Source organism: Colias eurytheme, chromosome 20 (genome assembly GCF_061535395.1).
Source record: "Colias eurytheme isolate Ceu_HAF_F1 chromosome 20, ilColEury1 Martin Lab GWU primary, whole genome shotgun sequence".
Classification (NCBI taxonomy): Eukaryota; Metazoa; Arthropoda; class Insecta; order Lepidoptera; family Pieridae; genus Colias; species Colias eurytheme.
The window spans coordinates 8,464,234-8,486,942 of NC_142999.1; the positions used below are offsets into that span (position 1 = coordinate 8,464,234).

The window sequence follows — 22,709 nt, forward strand, 5'->3', positions numbered from 1 at the left end:
CGCGAATATTAGCTATTGGATTTCGCCGGCACCGGGCCTCGCATTTTATGCAATTGATAACGCGGAACCGGTTTATACCGGAAATAACCGGAGTGATTATGTACTTGTGTACGGTCAGCATAATTGTGATAATCGTGGAAAGGTGCTTTCTTGCGCCGTGTAAAATATGATCGAGATATGTTTCGACCAAATTTTTATTGACGGTTAAAAGGGTAATTTATATCTACATTTAAAGTTGTAAATTATATTATTAAACATTTTGTTAAATATTTTCTATTTTTAAGTAAGTAGAACATGCTCAGTATTATAATAATTTAAAAGTTTAGTATGGCACATTATATTGACAATAATATTACAGTCGACAACACATTATTTATTCACATTCTTATCTATATCTAAAAACTATAAATAAAATTGAAGTATCAACTTCATGTGTAATGTCTACCTAATAACATTTTTAAATTTACATAATATGCAGCTATAAGTAACAAATAACTTGTGTTCAATTATTCTCTTAAACTATCAAATGACGCAATATAATTATTTAAAAAGGAACTAAACCGCCTTTAAATAGTCAGAACTGCTCTGGAATAACGGAGGGCACTAACTTCATAATAAAGAATCAATCATTAAAATCGGTTCGCCCAGTCCAAAATTCTAAAGTAACAACACAAAATCAGAACCTCCTTTAATATTAATAAGAGAAACACAATTTTTAACTCTATCCTACTCAACACAAAACCGCATATTAATTTACATCCAAACCTTGCCATAACTCCTAGTTCTCAAACAAACATAAATAAGAGTACAATCAGCAAGATTTAAAATCGCCCGCCTCATATTTACGGTCAGCAACGCAATCAGTGACGTTTCATTACCCGTTTGACATCTTCATATTGTAGTTATTTATGTTGCTGTCTGTACCTCGAGGCTCTCTGCCCTTGTTTGTACTTACTCTATGTAAATGACTGTAGTATAGTTAACATGATATATGAATTTGTTAATTATGAGCCATGAGCCGTAAATTCAATATCAGTAGAATAAATACAGTGAGATCTTAATAATATGGTTGTGATTAAATAAGATGGGAGACTCAAAAGGAAAGAAATAAAAAATATAAATATATCCAAACTTAATATTAAATTTATGTCTTTGTTACAAACAGTTTATATTTATACTGATTAATCATATGCTATTAATAATACGCTGTTCCTTTTCCTACATTATCTTAATTATACATTAATTAATGCTTCAATCAAAAACCCAATCTTGATCACAAAAGAAATTGTCGCCAACATCTGCGGACATTTTCGCAAACAAAAACTGTTCGCAGTGTTAAAGAGTACAATTTGGAACTAATTATACAGTCATATTCGATGATAATTCGATTGCAAAGCACCTGCCTCACGCGCTATTATCGATTCAATCATCGAGTGAATCGATTTTGATCATAATTGATTGGCCGCACGAGCCGAATTTTGACGACTACACTCCGTATCAGATCTGGCGCACCCATTTCTCTAAACTACACCTTTCACCAACGCAACAAAAGTGAAATTCCAATGCCATGTCGCTTGTGTTACGACGTTTCGAAACATTCATGTAAATCGATGTTAATAGCCGAAAGTTATACGTAATCGAAACCGTATCGTACTAAAATCGTTCAATCGATTGTTCGTTAAACTTTATTTTAATTGCCATTAATATGTATTATACTTTCAGGTTGATTTTAAAGGCTTATAACAATTATTTTATGTTCTATCGCGCATTCCACGCTGGCGGAGGCGATAATATTTTATTACCACCCATGAACCAATGTATTGAATTTTGTTCTGCCTTTTATGTACTTGTTTTTTTTTTTCAATTTCCACGTCTGTACTGTCGAATTCTGCCGATATATGAATTTTAATGATGTAGGTGATTAATGTGATCTATCACTGTTCTTTAATAACCACACTAGGATATTTTTCTAAAGCTGGCGTACCAGAATGTAAGCTTGATTCACCAACAGCATCCAACACAATAAATTGGCTGGGATGTTCAGTGATTTTTAAAGAGAATTTCTAAGATACCTCCGTCCTACAAGGCTTATAATAAACAGTTAAACGTAGAGTCTGTTCTCTTCTTGTTTTTAGAAAATTATTTATACCTTAATAAAATATATAATTGGACCTAATTTCTCTAAAATAAAACTTGTTGGTTGGTTGGTTGGTGGTTGATTCGTTGGTAAGGTTTACTGCGTGAATAACAAAACCAGTAGTTCTGAATTTCGTAGTAGGTATTTAGTTATTTCTTAATTACGATTACTTTAGTTTATATAAAGTACGGAGACTACACAGGGCAGGGTGCTTGTAAAAACTTACATGAATAAAAAGTTTTTACATACAAATAAATCGTCAACACACAACAATCATTTGACATACCACAGACCAAAAACTCAACATACCGTTCCTTAATGAGCGTTCCAAAGTGACACAGATAAAAAAAAATAACCAAAAGCCTTCCGTTACGGGAGTACATCAGATAGGGTGGGTTTAATTGAGCTCTCTTATGTTTCTGATTTATGAGCTACCACGCTAAAAGTTATTTTCATTTCGCACCTTGGGGCTTTACTGTATGGAAGCATGGTGAATAGAGAGCATAAATATTATGTTACTTTAAATAGCCTTGTTAAAATAAAATATAGTGCCACCACACGATGACTGCTACTGGTAAAAAATATAATAATAACACATAAAATAAAAATTATAAGTTATAATCAAACGCAATTAATTTAAGATTATGACTTATGAGCCATCTTTACAAACAATCCTTCATACTAAACTATGTAATTCATAAAAAAACGCCCTTTTGGTTCATCAATAACTAAAACTAACTATTATTAATAAAACCTGAAATAATAATTAGTTTATTCCTTATTCTTTATACTCGTGTGTATCATCCGATCTTCACGGCAGATACACCTCGCATCCGAGATCTTTTGCCCTTGTTTCAATCTCCACCTAAAAATATTGTTTTATTTCGGTTGAATTTCATCAATAGTTCGTATGAACAATTGAAGAAATTTATTTATTCATTTAATTATTCGCTATTTAAATCGCTGTATTTTAAAAACATAAAGTTTTTTCTTACAGATATTAATTAATTAGGTGTTCAAATTTCCACAAGAGCGTTAGAAAATAAATTATAGTAACGGATTTAATTGTATGAATAATGTGAAGTAATCGTCATCTATTAAAAAGCCTGTATCTTAAAATGTTTCCATAACCCAGTGCAATGAAATGAACATTTTGTACGTAGCACAACAAAAATATGAAGTTACTAGATTTCCGCCCGCGGCTTCGCCCGCGTTTTTAAAGGAAAACCCGCATAGTTCCCGTTCCCGTGGGATTTCCGGGATAAAACCTATCCTATTAAGATTAAGATTAAGATAGGTATAGTTGGTATTAATAGCCAAATCCTCTTATAGGTGTTTTCTAGAAAACATAAATTGTACCGCCCTTTTCAAAACAGCGTAATTGCACTATTAAAGTACAAAATATGAATAAATGGCCAATATTTCGCCGATTAACAAAAAGGAATAATGTCGCACCTTGCAAGTATATTTGCGTCAATTTTAAATTATTTGCACCGGTTGTTGAAATTGTCAAGTAAAATATATTTCAATAATTATTTCTGTATTAATATTCAACGCGTGAGCTTTTACTTCGCGCAAAATATTATAAATTCGTTATTTAACAGGCAATTTAAAGTACGTTCTTATTACGCACCCATTTTAGTAAGCTATCCATCATTCCTATATTTTTATTTGAATAAAAAAAAGACTTCTGAAAAATTACGAAGAGAGAAAGCTACTTTGCAAAACTAGGGTCTAGTACGAGTTGAAATATTTTTTTAATTATATAGAGCAAGCAGAATGCTTCGCTACTCTACAATTATGTAAAACACCTTTGTATAAACAATATCAATATGAAAAACCTCTCAAAACGCCTGACACGTCAATTTGAATAAAATAAACGCAATTTGAATACGAAGTGAAAAATAAGCCATTTAAAACAGGCATAAAGCAAATCAGTATATATCCGTGAGGAATAAAGCGAACACAAAAAACTTTTAACTTGTGTTAATGCAATATTTTTTATTTTATTTTTACAAGACGCGTGACCCGGCCAGGACTTCTGTTGTACTTGCTGGGTTTACATGGCGATGATACTTGTAACATTATAATTATTTTCGAACTATTTTTTGCTTGATTGAAATACTGCAATCAGATCTAGATATTTTTTCTTCTTTTAAGGCATTATCACATCATCAATCAATATAACAGGCATTTTATTAAATCTCATTATGTATGATTTGTAAAAATGATACGACAAACAATAAACAATAAAACAACAAGCAATGATAGCTCTGAAATAGGTATAAAGTAGGTATACCAGTAATGGGAGGGAGGAGCAGGCAAACCACCTTTCCTGTTCTTGGCTTGCGACTGGCCTGGAGATGGGCTGCCGCCGAGGGGGTCGCGGAAGAATTCTAACAAATACCCGCGGCCCCATCATTAAAGCGGCTCGACGGAACACAGTGGGGTTTTAGTCGGTAAGAATCCGACATAACCCACGGCTCCTTCCCCGGGGGCCGTGGGTATCTTTGGAAGATTTCCCCACTATAAAAAAAAGGTATACCAGTAATAGATTATATTATACTTACTAACATTATTGTACATATTTTATAATGAACTTTTAATGTTTAGTTCAACATAATACCTAATTAGTACAACTTTAGTAGTGCAAGGTCTGTCTGCTAATAATAATTGTTCTAACCTCGTTCGATCTATTATTATTATTAGCCTTTGTTCGGACTTTACATATGTATGTAGTTATATATGCTCGGTTTGACCCATTTTTGCGTGTCCGTTTGCCAGTTGGCAAAGGCCTCCTCCAATCTCTTCCATTCGGGTCTAACTAAGGCCACTCTACCCCAGGCTGTACCCGCTACCTGTCTAATGTCGTCATCCCATCTTTTTTGGGGTCTCCCTCTCTTTCTCTTTCCTTCTCTTGGGTACCACTGTGTAGTAATTTTGCTCCATTTTTCTTTACCCCTGATCATGTGCCCCGCCCATTTCCACTTTTGCCTTCTTATCTTCAGAGTTATGTCCTGGACCTGCTTTGCTTTATTTTGTCTTTTCTTTTGATGCCAGTCATGCTTCTTTCCATGGAATTTTGACAGATGCGGAGTTTATTTGTTATGTTTTTTGGTAGGGCCCACGTTTCACTTCCATACGTCAGCACAGGTAGGATGCATGTGTTGAATAATTTAGTTTTAGTTGAAATGTGTAGGTTATTGTCTTTCATTACTTCTTTAAGAGACCAGTACTTTTTCCAGCCATTTATAACTCTTCGATCGACCTCCTTGCTTTCGTTGTCCTCTGGGCATATTAGTTGGCCGAGGTAGATGTAATCTTCAACATATGACATTTGTTTTTGTTCCACTGTTACCGGGTATTTTTTGCCATTGGTCATAATTTTTGTTTTGTCCGGATTTAGCTTTAATCCTGCCTTCGCACTTTCAGACGCTAGGTCATTTATCATCTTGCTTAAGTCCTCTGGTGTGTTTGCAAATAATACAATATCATCCGCGAATCTAAGGTGCGTCAGCGTGCGGCCATTTATCAGTATGCCCATGTCTTTCCATTTCATATTCCTGAAAATCATTTCCAGTACTGCCAGGAAGAGCGTTGGTGATAGGGGGTCGCCCTGTCTCACACCTTTTTGTATTTGAAACCTATTTCCTTCCCTTTCTAGTTGAATGCAAGCAGAACTGTCTTTGTATATGTTTCTGATAATTCTAATATAGTTGTGCTCTATTCCTAGTTCCTTTAATGCTTCCCAGATTTTTGAGTGTATCAGAGAATCAAATGCTTTGCTGTAGTCTATGAAAGCTATGTAGTATGTAAGCTGATATTCTGTATATTTTCCTATGATTTGTCTTACAGTATGGATGTGGTCTAGTACCGAGAAGTCTTTGCGGAAACCTGCCTGTTCTATTGGTTGTTGCTCATCTAGTTTCCTTCCTATTCTTCCCAAAATAACCTTTGCAAAGATCTTATAAATGTTAGACATTAGGCTGATGGGACGGTAGTTTCTTATGTCGCAATGATTTCCTTTTTTGAATATAAGGATAATGGTGGATTCAGTCCATTGTTTTGGGATCATTTCAGTGTTAATTACATTGTTGAAAATATCGGTTAAAATTGGTGTCATGATTGTTTTGGTCAGCTTAAGTATTTCATTTGTTATGCCATCCGGCCCTGGAGCTTTATCAAGTTTCTGTGTGTCAATAGCTTTTTCAGTCTCTTCCCACATGATGCAAGGTATCGATTCATTATCTGGGAGTTCAATTTCTCTTTCATTTGTTTTATATTTGTATAGTTCTGTGTAATAATCAGTAGCAATCTTAAGGATTTCATTTCTTTCAAACTTTCCCGCTCCACTGGTTTCCTCCATTTTTACAATCCATTCCTTCTTATTAGTTAATTCTTTGTATGCCTTTTTTATTCCTCCTGTGCGTCTAATATGTCTCTCTATTGTTTCCATTTGGCGTTGTCTCCTGTCTTTCCTTATATTCTCTTTTATTTCTTTACTAACTCGGGCAATTTCTTTCCTGTTTTTTTCTGTGCTTTTTGCTTTTATTAGGTCTGCTCTTTGTTCAAGGAGGTTGACAGTTTTGTTGGACATCCACTCAGGGGTATCTTTCTTGTTTCTAAATTCTATGGTACTTGTGGTTATTGCTCTTTCTAGCCAAGTATATTTCTCTTGCATTTCAGCGCCTTTTGTTTCTGTACTGTATTCCTTAAGTTTCGAGTTGAGCGAGTTGGCTACTTCTCCTATATTGTTTTTATTGATTTTTAGAATCCCTGGGCTTGTTTTTGGTCTGGAATTCTTTGGTTGGGATGAATTCAGTTCAGCCCTGACCATACGGTGATTAGTGTTGAAGTTAAGGTTGTTGATGACATTTATGTCAAGGAAAAATTTTTGTTTATTAGTCATTATAAAGTCGATTTGGTTTTTTGATTTGCCATCGGGTGACAGCCAGGTCCACATTCTATTTTTCTTTTTCTTGAAGACAGTATTTAATATGGTAAGGTTATTTTCCATTGCAAAGTCTAAGAGCATTTTTCCGTTTCTGCTTCTATTTTTTGAGTTGTATGTGTAGGGGCCTAAAATCTTGTCCTCTTCTTGCTGGCGTTCACCAATTTGTCCATTGAAATCGCCCATCACAATTATGTTTTTGTGGGCGTGTGTCTGTAAAGTTTTGTTCAAATTGTGATAAAACTGGTTAATCTTTTCAATATCTGCTTGTTCTGTGGGTGAGTATACTTGAATAATTGTCCATGGGTCCCTGTAGTCTGGCAGTTCTAAGTTCAATAATGCTATGCGCTCTGATACACCATAAAAACCTTGTATGTGCTTTGTTAGATGTTTCTTTACTAAAAATCCCACACCATATTGTCCTGGGGTCTCTCCTATATGATATAGCAAGTAATCTGGGTGTGCGACAATGTGTTCTCCCATTCTTCTCACTTCACTCATCCCGAGAATATCCCAGTTTGTGTTTTTTAGTGCTAATGATAGTTCTGATAGGTTTTCTTCTAATCTTAGTGTCAAAACATTGAGAGTAGCAATGCATATTCTTGTGCGCTTAGTTGTTGGAATCTCCATTTTGTATTTTTGATTGGGTAGAGTGCTTTTGATGTTGTTTGCTTCTTTTTGGTGTTGTTGATTTTGTATTGGAGGGTTTTGGTCTAATTCCCCACGGGGACCAACCGGATTGGGGAATGCAAGTGTTTTTTGTTTCTGTTGATGTTGAATATATGTTTGATTCCGGTTAGTATTTGAGATAGGTATTTTTGTCGGACATAGAGTAGGCTCGCTCGCGCATGCGTTGAAAAGCATCTGTCCGCTGGATTTTCTTGCTAGTGTTGTTGGCTTTTTCCTTGGGGCTTGGTGTCTCCGGCGTTCTTTTCCTTTTTTCATTGTCACGAAAAATATTGGCTTGTGCTTTGCGTTTCTCTATGGTTTCCTTAGAATAGTCATTTGTAATATAAGTGTTTTCTTTCATTTTTTTCTTGTTTCTTAGGATCTGGATTTTTTTCTGCATAGTCGTTAGTGTTAGCAAGATCGGTCTTATTTTTCCATTTTCCTTTATTTTACCCAGGCGATGCACTTTGTTAATTTCACTGTTTTCGAGAGGCACCTCCAAGTCCGTGATTGTTTTAGTTACCAGAGCGCTTAAATCTTCGTATCTCTCTGTGCTAGGTTCGGCGATTCCATGTAGAATGATGTTATTTTTCCTAGCGGTTAAATCTAATGTTTGTATCTTCTTGTTCAGTGTTTCGACTTCCCGCGAAAGTCTTACATTTTCCGCAATTATGGGCTGTATTTTTTCATCTACCATTTTAAGAACGTTTTCTGTTATTTGAATTGTTTGTTTGGTGAGCTCTTCCTTCATTTTTTCCAGAAGTAACATCATCTCGCCTGACATTTGTGAACTCATAATGGCGGCGGATAAAATTTTATTTCAACTGAACAATGCGAGCCCACGTTTTGAAGACAGCGTTTATGATGTGTTAGTTGTTACGTTGTTTGCCGTTTTTGTTTTTAACTTCTTGGGTTGGTAGTTTGGTACTTTAATTACGATGAAAAGTTAGTTTGATAAATTTCAAATGACAATCGACTTTTTAGGTTAAGTTCGTGTTCGTGCTATTTTTGATACACTTTTTTATTATAAAACGTGTTTTCCGCACTGAATTTATTTGCACTTGATGAAGTTCGACACTTGAATCAACTGGTTTATTCTCGCAATACACTGAACAACGACTTTTACACAGTTATTTTAATGATTTTCGCGGAGCTCGTTATCTGACTTGCTTACGACGCCATTACCGGAACCGGAATCGATCGTTCGATCTATTATTAATAATAATTATTATTGTATACGTTACATCAGAAAAAATAGATTAATAAATGTTGCTTTTGTATGCATAATGCATCTTGTAAATCTGTAAATATTTCAATTTATTGCTATGTATAAATTCATTTAACTTGTGCTAAAATAAACTTGTTTTAAATTGTTTTAATTAGGTACCTATTTAGCATAGTACCTATCGAAATCAACAAAACGTATAATATATTACACAATTCGTCGAAACACAACTCTGGAATAATACCCCCTGTGTACCTGAGTGTTTGTTCCTGTAGTATCACTATGTGATTCTAGAATAAGACTTCTTAAAAAAATACTTTGACAATTTTTAAATAATTCAAGTTTCTTGTTCGTGTTTATTGGAAATTAAGCGCAATTACAGCGCCATGTAACCCCAGCATACAGCACATACGGTGTGAAATCAGTATTGTGATAAGCTAACGACCGTTTCTTCAGTGGGATTCCTCTCCTCCGTATCAATTAAATGGACCGACGCAATCTCGCGCAGAAATATTTCTCCCGGCCACTTCTTTTTAATTAATTACTCGATCCTTTTTGTTTCATCACGTTCGATATTAAACAGATATTTAATATTTAACCTGCCTTTCGAAGGCTTGTTTATGTTTAGCTGTTTCGTTTTAGACTTTGAAAGGTACTTTACTAAATCACAATCGAAATAGAGAGTTAATTTATCATGCTACAAAACAATATTCTATTACTACTGAATAAACTAAGAACGCAAAAACATACAAAACCTGTCATACAGTTGCCATTTTAATTTACTATCTTGTCCATACCACAAACGTCTAATAAAAACTAATATAAAACATATTGCAGAATTAGCATAATATCAAATTAGCTCCCCACATGTCCGCTCGCTATGACAGTCCGATATCAAGTGAGCCAATCTCGCGATTACCGCGCCCGTGACGTTCCGTTTCACACAACTGACACCTCATGACAGTTGGCGTAACCGCATAGATAATCTATTCTGATGAACGGAACGTATGACGTGTATAATTAGTTTGTTTAATGCATTACTATTGTCTGTATAGCTGATAGTCGAAGCGTTATAGAATTTACGTGTAAGTTTTTATTGAATAGCAATGGTGAATAATATTAAACGTGTGTATGGAGATACTGCTAAATATATATATAGTTACTGTGAAGAAATACATTTCCAAATAGTATTTTTTGTCATAATAACTTACCTAATTCGTTTAATAATATTACATTAAACTGATGACAAAATTTCTTTGTATGCAAGGTGTACGCTTACCGTTTTTGACGAAAATTGTTAGAGATATTTTGTTATGGCCCTGATCACAAATTGAAAAATAACTTAGCTTCAATAAACAATGTTTTTTTTTATTCTTTAGTTTTCTTTGCCAATAAAATAAATAGACAGGCGTAGTAAAAAATATTATGCGTACCAGTCACCACACTTTCTAGTAATGCTACGCTAGAATTACTCAGAAGAAAACAAATGCTAGGTACATGACTGGTACACAGTAGTAATATTTTTTCTAGCAAAAATACAGCATACATTACAACTGGATGCTTTTACATTATTAATTGGATAGATAAACGAATAAGTCGAATACCAATCATGATTACAGAGGTGAACAAGAACAAACAAACAACACTCTAGAGAGCAATACTAGCCGGTTGTTAGAAATATTCAAAATACTTACAAAATTGTAATTGTAAATTTAGAATAAAGGATCCTATAACTCTCGTGGATTCCCACAGGGAGCGTCGACAACCAATGATTTAGTGCGCGTACGCACCTTAATTAATACGAAATAAGAAAATAGCGCTGTCTCTTTCACACGTATGAATCTGCTCTATCTAGGTGCAACTGTCTCTGTCGTGTTAAGAGTAAAATGCAGAGTATAAAGACATCATTTGCACTTGATTTATACAGTCTTGGGTTTTTTGCAGATTTGTTTACTTTTGAAATTAGTGGCTCACAGGCACCGGTGTCATTATATTTGATTGTAAATCAAATGTACTAAATAGTTACATGGATTTGAATTTTGAAATGAGATTATGAGATGTGGACTGTAGTTCATAAATATAAATGAATGTTAGCGTTGTTAGGTCTTAATCCATAAGTCATCAACAATATAACATTGTATGGAAAGCTGTAAAGAGGTTGTTCCTACTACTGAATAAAAAAATGTGTGCGTGTGCTAGTGTACACGTGTGTACATTAGTAGGTACACGCACACATTTTAAGAAGTGAAACTTCTTTATGACCTTATTTTTCAAAAAATCTTTTACTATAATATGCAACTTTACAGAAATACGGTCGAATTACGCGTGGTAGGGAAAAGAAAAAGAGCGTAACGGAAAAATGTCACGCGTAACGAAAAAATGTTACTTACACAAAAAATTTTTCCAACCCCGATAAAGAAGTTTCACTTCAAAAACTTCTATACCGATGTGTATGATGAGTTTTCTAAGATATAGAATAAAAAATAGGATCCGAGTACAAAGAGTAAACAAAGCGATGACCCTGTTATTATATAATATTAATCTGCTATTGTATAATGTCATCTTTTTTGCATTTTCTTCACAAAGAATAATGTAGAGCATTTTCAATTGCACAGATAATTATTAATTAATGCTGCTTGTGGTTGTCTATTTTATATCCTTCAACTTATAGGTAACTATTAATATCTATTACCTACATTAATGTTATGAAAACCCAGAGCTAATAGAAAAAGCCTTTTTAAATTGCATCCTTATATTTAAGAAAAAAACCTTCTTTCAACAACATGGAAATGTTAAGTTAAATTAAAGTAAAGGAGATACAGTTTAAATGTGCTTAAAGCTTCTTTTACGATACGTAAAACTATCGGACCTTATAAATTGACCCATATGTCGCGTTACGCCCTAAGGGTTACATTAAGGGTCATTTGAGTCCTTCTGCCTTTATGGATATTTTTGGATGCAATATCCAGGATTCATACTTATCTCTCAATGAATATTATAAGTTCTAGAAGTATAATTAAAAAAAGTGTAGACAGATTTTATTATTAGAGTTTCTAGAGTGGCACGTTGAAATGTGGCTAATCTGGCAGAATTCACATCAGTTGACTGTTCGTCGCACACGATGCTGGATTCATGCCATTACTTTGATGAATAAATCGTGTGTGCTTTAGACTTTAGTGTACCGTTTTTAAAGATCGAATGTTGTGTTGGAAACTTATGTACAAATTTTTATTAAATTATTTGCTTGTCTTCATAGAAAACAGTTGGAATGCATAGCCTCGTCAAAGAACAATGCCTCATCGTAAAACTCAGTTCTAGTTAAGCAGTTAAACGATGTGGGTAGGTAAATTAGCTACAAACGTTATTTATCAGCCTACTCAAAGAAAAATATAACTTTACTGCGTAATTATAACCAAAGCGTAGAACCCCAAAGGACTTGGCCACTTAATCAATACGTACTTATCAAGCATCTTTCGCAAAGGTTTGACCCTTGAATGTCTAATTAGACTGGCAGCGTTTGTGTTGCCGGCATTAAGCAGTGTTGACATCGCGCGCGAACGAGCACGCTAGCGTGTCGTGATACAGATTAAAAATAGTCACGATGACGTACCGGTGCCACAGAGTATAAATTTGGAGGTTTGGGTTTGACCACAGATTAAAATTTAAACGTGACCCGTTATTTAAATCGTTAGAAAACATATTTAATTAATGTTCCAAAAAATTTTAATCCGCAGAGATTTTACTTACTTCTTTAATTGACGTTGTATTATAAATTATAATTATTAACCCGTTAGGTACCTATTAAAAAAATGTTGCATAAAATGTGTGTCCAAATTGTTATAGCATTGCATTGTATCTACCTGATAAAAGCATAGATAATATAACTTTGTTTTTCAGCTTATAAAAACAAAACACCTACTCGTATTATGCAATAAACAACAATCATGAATTTATTATTATGAATTATATTTATTATTTATTTGTATAGAAAATCTTATAAATAATTTATGATATATCATCATAGTAAGATTAACAATAAGTATAAGAAACATCCATATTTATCAGTAAAATATACAGAAACTTTTTAAACTTAATTAATTATTCATTAATTCATAAATGCAAATTAAGCTTGGACACGAATAAATCATTATAATCAATTTGTAAAATAAACTGTCAAGTAAATATACCAGTTAAACAACGTAAAAGACAATGATTTTATATTAAATATTAATCGTATATTTATTCATAAAAACAAAGAAGTATGTTTTTAATATTATCTGTAGCCACAAGCAATAGAACCCATAAACAAAAAAGGCGCGAACTTAAAAACTGGCCGAAAACGAAAAAAGTAAATTCGAGAATAATTAAAAACGTATTCGAACAGATGTTGCCAACCGTTTTACAGTATGGCACGCGTCATGGTATATCACCCTTGACCAGCGAGGCGAAATAAAAAAAATCCATTTTAGTTTTTGTTAGCTCGTTAGGGTTATAGTCTGTGGTCAAACGTTCCGAAATGAGGTGTAAACGTGCTTTAAGTTTTATATAGAACATATTTTTATGACGCCTTAATAGCTGTTGATTATCCGAAAAATTAATAACTGCAAAACATTTTTCTAACTAAATAACTTAGGTCTACCATCATGTACATACACAAAAACCAGGTCCCCATTATTTTCAAAGTAGATGATATTTTGAACATAATATTATACACACAGAATATACAAAATACCGTGCTTGAAATACCTTTCCACGTAACATATACTTCAACAACTATTTAGTCTAATTGCGGCCGCTTAGCATAAATACATAACCTAAAAATATCCTGACAATTGCGTAAGATAACTCTCAATTATTATATTTATATGGAATTAGCATTCAATTAATATAAATTGGCTTATTTAACTGGATCTGCGTGACGCAGGGCTATAAAGTTATAGTAGTTAAGATTGCAAGTGTGAGGAGAAAGAAATAATGGGGCTTTTGCGCGAGCTTTGTGTTACAATCGAATACTTATGTGGAAATACTTTATAGATTTTTCCTGGTCAAATTAAAAATGGTCATAAATTATATTTATTGCTTAATAGTGCCTGTTGTGCCAATAGATATAGATGATTCATATAAGAAAACTAAATAAATTATTTTGTATGAAATTGATATTCAAAGTCACTATCTAAAGAGTATTTTTATCAAAATGAATCAAGCTGTTTACATTACAGAAGATGCTAAGTTATAATACACATATATGCTTACATACACGTAAATATTGACATATTTGGCTCTATGATAGACATAGAGTAAAGAAAGTTAATAAAAAAGGTAAAATATCTAGTTTTTTTAAGATCTAACTCTAATCTAACTCTTTAATTAAACAAAAACGCGCTATTGTGAAAATTGATCTTCACCAACACAAAATATAACAATAAGAAAAGTTTCAAACATTTTTACAAAATAAAAATGTAGCAAACATTCAAATAAAACGTTTATGTGTAAGTTGAAATAATTTTACAAAAACAAATGTTTTCATACATATTTATTCACTACACCCCTTTACTATGAATACACATGTACCTACTTACAAATATGGATTTGATGCACTTAACATTGTTGCGATATGTACGTAACTATAATAAATAATATTTAAGGATAAATTGTTCTCCTTGTAGAGTAGTGAAGAGTTTGTTTGTTTAATATTTTTTTATATAATTATCAAAGCTTATTTAATCAACAAAGATGTCGCTGTAGAGTATTCGAATCGTGGGGTAAATAATATGTATCACCACATAGTATAAAACAAAGTCGCTTTCTCTGTCCCTATGTCTCTATGTCCTTAAGTATGCTTAAAATCTTTAAAACTACGCAACGGATTTTGATGCGGTTTTTTTTAAATAGAACGAGTGATTCAAGAGGAAGGTTTTAATATAATTTATTAGGTTTTAGACAAAGCGGGCGAAGCCGCGGGCGGTAAGCTAGTAATTAATATCTAAATCGCGTTTAAAATCCGTTAAAAAGACTTTAAGGGTGCACTCACACACATCAGTCACCGTCACGGCACGTCACCGGACAGGATTAAAAAAAAATATGTATCATTAGTTCTAGTATGACTCTGTTCCCACACGACAGTCGCCGGCACGAAATCTATCAGTGACGTCACCGGTCAGGCACGTCAAATAATCTTTCCATACATGTATCATACTTTTATCCCCACTCACCCGGTGCCGTCACGTCTCAGTTCAGTCAGCGTCGTGCTACCGTCAATAATTGCTACATGTTCTCTAGCGTGACACACGTCTAATCACTGACTAACCTGATGTATGTGTTCAATGATTCAGTCAAACCGGCGACGTGACTGTCGGACAACATGACGGTGACTGGTGTTTGTGGATACGTACACAAACCGTCACCGATCAGTCATCGGTGACTTGACGGTGACTGATGTGTGTGAGTGCACCCTAATTCCGAAGTCGATATTTCTAAAATAAATCTAATATATAAAGCTAGGTGTACATTACAAACAAATAAAACATCCTTGTGAATATAAAACTATGCCAGAAACGCGGGCAAGCGCTTACATTTTCTTTAAAAATGCAACCTAATATAATTAAGCTAACAATTTATAAAATTAGCGCCTTTACCTTAAAAACTTCACATGTTTGCAACAAAGATTACAGTTCCTTGAAAATAATTACGTAGAAAACTTACACTTGAAGCAAATTGCATTCAAAGTACAGAAAAACCTACGTGCGCTCATGTAATGACCTGAAAGCATAAATTAATTACCCAACATATATAACAAAAACATTTTAAATGCATATTAAAATAAAGAGTTTATAAATTACATATAACCGCTTTGTTTGAACACATTAATCGAATATTAATAGTTTGTTTTTAATTGTAATGTCAACTGTACTCTTTATTTTTAAGTTAAATTAAAATTTACAGGAAATAATGCTTCATTGCTGCTTGCCGTATAAATTTATAAAATATTTATACGGCAAAGCAGCAATGAAATACACCTATTGCTTACGATTGCAGACTTAGTATGTATTGGGTAACACTACTGAGTAAATAAATGTATTTTATGCTCTATAATTTAACTATAAATATTGGGAAACTAGATTCATCATCATTGTCATAATAGTCTTTTTTTAAATATGCCTACGCCATAATTAAAAACCAACGAAATGTAGATGCCATAATTTGCTCATGAATCACGTCAATTGATATTTCAAACAGTTTCAAACACTTAGGGTGCACTCACACACATCAGTCACCGTCACGGCACGTCACCGGACAGGATTAAAAAAAAATATGTATCAATAGTTCTAGTATGACTCTGTTCCCACACGACAGTCGCCGGCACGAAATCTATCAGTGACGTCACCGGTCAGGCACGTCAAATAATCTTTCCATACATGTATCATACTTTTATCCCCACTCACCCGGTGCCGTCACGTCTCAGTTCAGTCAGCGTCGTGCTACCGTCAATTGCTACATGTTCTCTAGCGTGACACACGTCTAATCACTGACTAACCTGATGTATGTGTTCAATGATTCAGTCAAACCGGCGACGTGACTGACGGACAACATGACGGTGACTGGTGTTTGTGGATACGTACACAAACCGTCACCGATCAGTCATCGGTGACTTGACGGTGACTGATGTGTGTGAGTGCACCCTTACTTCTTTGCTTTGACAGATATGAACTTGTAATTTATCGAAATTTGAGGAAAAGATCTCTTTCAAGTCGTCAAATATAAACATATTGCAAATGCCCCACATACTAACCAATTGACATAACCCTACAAAAAGGGTACAATTTCCCTCCTTCGGTAACCAAAATACCACGTCGCAGCTGACACAAAATTAGGCTTTTTCTCTATACATTATACAATATGTTCATCTAGACATTCTTAAGCTTATAAAAACGATGTTCACGTCAATCAAAGATATCATATACGGTATGATAATATATTCTTGTGCGTGCAATTTGCAATATACATTTTCATTGTCCACAAAAACATGTTTAATGCCACTATGAGACTAATTTCTAATTAATTAGATACGCTTAAAGTGATTAATTTGGATAGAATGCCGGATATTTAGTACGATACCACTTGTCTAGATTTTAGTAAGAATTATGTTTCGTTTGGAAAAAGACATGCAATTGTTTTTTATTTACGTTTTCGATGGTAGATTATTTTTTTTAACTAAATTCAAGCGAAATCGACACAAAATATAGAAATGAGGTTAATGTTAAAGGTAGAGCCTTATTAAAAAAGCTTTGCTAAAAAATGAAATTATGACGATGGAATTTTATTAATTTTTTGTTAGTTTTATTTTAACAGTGTTTACCTTAAACACGCGCCTTCACAAATAAATAATTGATACGCGATTCCATAAATTGCAATCTCCTTTTAAATGTTCAGAAGATAACAGTAGATTTAATATTCAATTTGAAAAAAACGTCGATAGTGCTATAATGACGATTATAATGGGTGATAAGACCAACGTATAGTGACGCGCCGACGTTATCGATACATCGAACGGGTTATCTTGATCGTAGGAAAGTAATAAATCTATTAAAATACCGACGTTTATAAAATTGAGATTAAACTTGATACCAAATCGTAGCTAGTGTTTACCTTTTGAGTATAGGAAAGGGTTTTTCTAGATATTGTTGTACTTATAACAAAATGATGCAGGTAGTTACCTACTGTCAATTTCAATATTTTGTTTTTTATTGCGGCGCGTTTTCTTTCCGATAAAACTTTAACCTAATTATTTAGAATTTCGTGTGCATGCATCAACTAGTTAGACTCATTCAATTTAATGGCCCATAAAATTATCATAAATTTCCCATACATCAGCGTAAAAGATGATAATCAAAACCCAAATTAAAAACAGAGCAACCATAAACTCAATCAAAGATATCGATATCGATAGTTATCTATGGAAATCAAAAGTATCGATACTCCAGCAGGCATCACTAGCGACACATGGTGAGTCCCACGTATGCCGGTAATTGGCCGTTGGAACAAACACTATCCTTTATTTGTGAACCCGAAAGCGAAAACTTAAATTACACCGATCGCCATTTCAAACAACGCGGACATTTTGATTTTCACTCAGATTAATATTGACAGGACAAATTTTATTTAATCTGTGCTTATGATGAATGGCGGGAAGTCACGGAATAATCGTAATTCGCGAGCTATTTTAAGAATTAGTTTACATTGTTTAAGAACTTTAATGTTTCCTAATATTTTACTTGAAATTATAATAAGTGGGTTAAAGGTTTGACATATGTGAAATCTAGAGTAGGTAGTAAATTGGGACTCGGAATTTTTACTTTATATACATAGTCGTTTGTATATTAAGTATAGAACGACACTAAATTGTAATTTTTAAGTAAATAATGTAAAAAATATATCTAATGCTAATCTAATACCTACTTATCACAGAGAGTCAATAGAAAATGTACATACATTTGTAAACAAGATTATTACAAAGCAAATGCTATTGGCTTCTGTTTTAACAATTCATTTATACAATTTTAGTCCTTACATGTATGCAGTATAAGTATGTATTTGGCTTGTCGTTTTATTATGTAAAGAGGGATGCTGTGAGGGGTGAATCCCTAATTCAATTGAGATGGGAATTGTCACCTTTAACCACGCCTTTCAGGGGTTTAATATATAAAGGCTTAGGGTGCACTCACACACATCAGTCACCGTCACAGCATGTCACCGGACAGGATTAAAAAAAAATATGTATCAATAGTTCTAGTATGACTCTGTTCCCACACGACAGTCGCCGGCACGAAATCTATCAGTGACGTCCCCGGTCAGGCACGTCAAATAATCTTTCCATACATGTACCATACTTTTATCCCCACTCACCCGGTGCCGTCACGTCTCAGTTCAGTCAGCGTCGTGCTACCGTCAATTGCTACATGTTCTCTAGCGTGACACACGTCTAATCACTGACTAACCTGATGTATGTGTTCAATGATTCAGTCAAACCGGCGACGTGACTGACGGACAACATGACGGTGACTGGTGTTTGTGGATACGTACACAAACCGTCACCGATCAGTCATCGGTGACTTGACGGTGACTGATGTGTGTGAGTGCACCCTTATCATTTATGTGTATTTCTTTTGCACCTAGCTCTAAACGAATAAAATATTTGTTTACTTACTTACTGTATTTCTTTACTGTATTACTGTATTTCTTTTGCACCGAGCTCTAAACGAATAAAATATTTGTTTACTTAATAAAATATGAAAAATAATAATTTTACATAGTTACTTTAAAATGATAAAACAGAAAAACATTGATAAAATTTTTCCCAGTCACCATCTTTGTCCTCTGGTTATTTATATGAACAAATAAGTCATAGAATAAGTTTTGTAAAACTATTTTAAGCTTTTAACATGCTAGTTAAAGCTTCAAAATTCTAATATTCTTCAAAAATTATTATTTTTTAACCAAAAATAAATTAATCAATGAATTATTATCAAATAACAAACTAATAATATCTCTCTTCCAGTGGTCATGCACAAGGAGAAGGAAGAGCTGCACACACACAGACGCGAGCACGCACACTACGACCACGTTATGCCTGACGGTGAAATGTTCTTACAGGTATAGTATAACAGATTATGTATTTATAGTTAGTTAAATATATTATTGAAATCCTTCAACAAATATTTCAACAGAGGCCCTAACCCCATGTATAGGGGGAGGTTTTTGTTAAGGAACCATTACTTTTTGAATTTTGATTCATAAATATAAGGCAGACAGAGCAGAAAAATGGCAGGTTGCTATATAAAATGAAGAAAAAGAATTATTCGTCTCAATCGATAACGAAGTAATGTATGATACTTTATAATTAGGTAACAGGAACGCATGTGAAATCACAGGCAAAAAGTTTTTAAAAACAACACGCATTACATTTGAAACTTGAAACAAAGAAAATATCAAACTCGAACCACAATAATTAACTCAACACAACAATAACACAACCAATAATTCGTCATAAAGTTTTTGGTAAGCCTGGTAGCGAATTACAAGCAATGCCAATGCAACGGCTACATAAATACATCGTCAATAAATCTATAGCCGCTGTAAGCTATAAATAAACCTTCCTCTGTATGCGATATTTCACGTTTTCGATCGGTTGTGACGCGTTCCCAATGTCTTGTGCGGTACGACTTTTAATTTTTTTGTTAGTGGTAAGGTGAGTCGACTGTGGTAAGCGATCACTACCGTCCATAAACATTTGTATTCGTAGAGCCTATGCAAGTGTATTGCCCAATTTTAAGGGTTAAGAGATAAGGAAAGAATTGGCGATGGAAATTTAATGGAGGAAAAAAAAGGGCTTAGTGTATCGTGCTGGAAGTGGAATAAATTAAAATTGAGAAATTTTGGACTTAATTTGTTTTAAGTGTGTATCGTAAATCATAAGTAACATAATAAAAGGAAATGGCATGTAAGATAATGATTAATTTGCTGGACATTGTTATACTATTATTTGTGTTTGGAATGTTGACAGAAATATTTTTTTTGATAACATAAAACAATTCATTATTACAGACATTATGATACTTCTGAGAAACCGTATGTAAACATAAAACAAAAGAAATAAGAATTATTGAGTCAAAATAAAACAGTTATAATAAATAGTCGTGATGTCTACGACTTTTCCAGACTGCAGTCGACCATACAACGTTATGAAACGTTATGAACAAAAATGTCATTCAGGAATGACATATGCCATATGGAAGTGACAGATAGTGAAGCTCGTTCAGTTTTCAAATTATAATTTATTATTCGCCTACCTTCAATAACGTTAGTATCGGCGAAAGCGTGTAAGAAATCTTCGAGTTTCAGCCACAAAACGGAGGTTTAACACTGATTTCAATTGTTCACTGTGTTCTCCAAAATTAGTTCAAGTGATGTTACGGCAGTTAAGATAATAGAAATGATTTTGTGATTTTAAAATCGTTTTCATTAACAGCAACAGATGTATACCGTGAGTGATTTTGACAGATGATGATTAATAATATTAAAACATTTTATTGTTAAATACATGTATGTATTTGTATTATATATCCGTTTAAATGAAAAGAATGTGTCATACTTGGTATGTTTTTTATTATTATCGACACTTGAAGGAACATTCTATAAATCTTAAAATTAAAATAAATAACAACATGAATAAAGTTTTACAACGCATTCGAAAACACATGTTTCGGTCAAAAGCTTACCCATCGTACAAAATAACTAAATTACTAAAAATAAAAATACTCATACATGTAACATCAATATTGTCCTTTATTTAACAATAAATTGTTATTTTTCAGGCACTCAATGGCTTCCTTATGATCCTGACTTGTGAAGGAGAGGTTTTCTTCGCAACACATAGCATCGAAAGTTATTTAGGATTTCACCAGGTTGGTTCCTTTGAACTACACATTTATTAAAACTATTATATTATGTTTAAAGATTTAAGTTTTATATTATGTTTAAAGATAAAGTTATAAAGATTAATAAGTAACTAATAACTTAGGTAATAGCCTAATTTCATAGCCCTAAATCTTCAAAATTAAATGGGTGACTATATTTTTATTGAAAAAAATATATGTAGGTATATAAAAGGTTGACGTAGTTACTTTAAACTTGTAGATATATAAGAATTATATTATTCATATCGTAGTAGAAGCTATGATGTAAAATATTATAGAGAACCCGACCGTATTCTATACAGTACCCTTTTATTTCACAATTTTTCACACATTCATTAATTAATTAAAATTAAAGTCATACTTCATACTTACACCAACTTCCGTATTCAGTAAGTCAAATTAATTATCCTGACCACCTTAATTATGTGGAAAAACGCGAAAATGCCATATTATTAATCAAGGAAATAAACAATACAACGATCCTCAAGCTTGGAACTCTATAAAAATATTAATTACTACGATAAGTACTTTAATACGGTTTTACTGTTAAATTATAATGTTGACCCGAAAAATTCGGTTGTAAATGAAATTATACAGAAATATCAACATCTGATAAACGTATATATATATTTTGTATAATGGTATATAAGAACTTTTTGTTAGCGGTATTATGTAAAAACGTAGGTAACAAATAATTATAAGCTACAAAGAGGTTATATTGAAATTATTTACTTTTAGTAGTACCTATTTTTGTTAACCAGAATAACTATGTGTTTTGGTTTCTTGCTAAAACGGTAAATAGATATGATTATTTTTCCGACCCAAATATCGACCAATAGAATTGCACCATTCGACGTCACGTGGTACAACCTACATGGTATTATACTGATAATTTTTTGAAAATTTTCTCTGGTCGTTGACGTCAAACTGACAGGTTCAATTCAATTGTGAAATAATTATTGGCCGACATTTGGGACGGAAAAATAATCTCCCGAATACCACACGAGCTTCAAAATTATCTGGCATTTCCCTCAAGGTTCCCTGCAAACAAATAAAGTCGTCAAGTTTTTCAGGAAAAATCACTCGCGCTTCGCGCTCGTGATTTTTTAACCTTGACTAAAAACTTGACTCCTTCATTTGTTTGCAACGAACCTATCGGAAAATACCCGATAATTTTGAAGCTCTTGTGGTATTATAAGTGAATACTCGTCAGCTTATCTCCGAAGAAATCAGTATGAATAAAATTGCTATAGC

The 22,709-nt window shown here is 33.3% G+C and overlaps 3 protein-coding genes across 3 annotated transcripts in view; 1 reads left to right on the forward strand and 2 right to left on the reverse strand.

Annotated features, from left to right (window-relative positions):
• Positions 1-7,718, reverse strand: part of LOC149899812 (uncharacterized) — a 37,888-nt gene extending 30,170 nt beyond the window's left edge. The window contains exon 1 of the mRNA XM_090114055.1: positions 6,032-7,718. Within this exon, the coding sequence (XP_089970181.1) occupies positions 6,032-7,718 (1,687 nt within the window). The remainder of the gene's footprint in view (positions 1-6,031) is intronic.
• Cortactin (cortactin) overlaps positions 1-22,709 on the reverse strand; it is a 444,169-nt gene that overhangs the window by 96,204 nt on the left and 325,256 nt on the right. The gene's annotated exons all lie outside the window — the stretch shown is intronic.
• Positions 1-22,709, forward strand: part of ss (aryl hydrocarbon receptor spineless) — a 99,385-nt gene that overhangs the window by 68,066 nt on the left and 8,610 nt on the right. Inside the window, exons 3-4 of the mRNA XM_090113774.1 lie at positions 19,538-19,632; positions 21,354-21,443. Coding sequence (XP_089969900.1) covers positions 19,543-19,632; positions 21,354-21,443 — 180 coding nt within the window. The 5' untranslated portion in view covers positions 19,538-19,542. The remainder of the gene's footprint in view (positions 1-19,537; positions 19,633-21,353; positions 21,444-22,709) is intronic.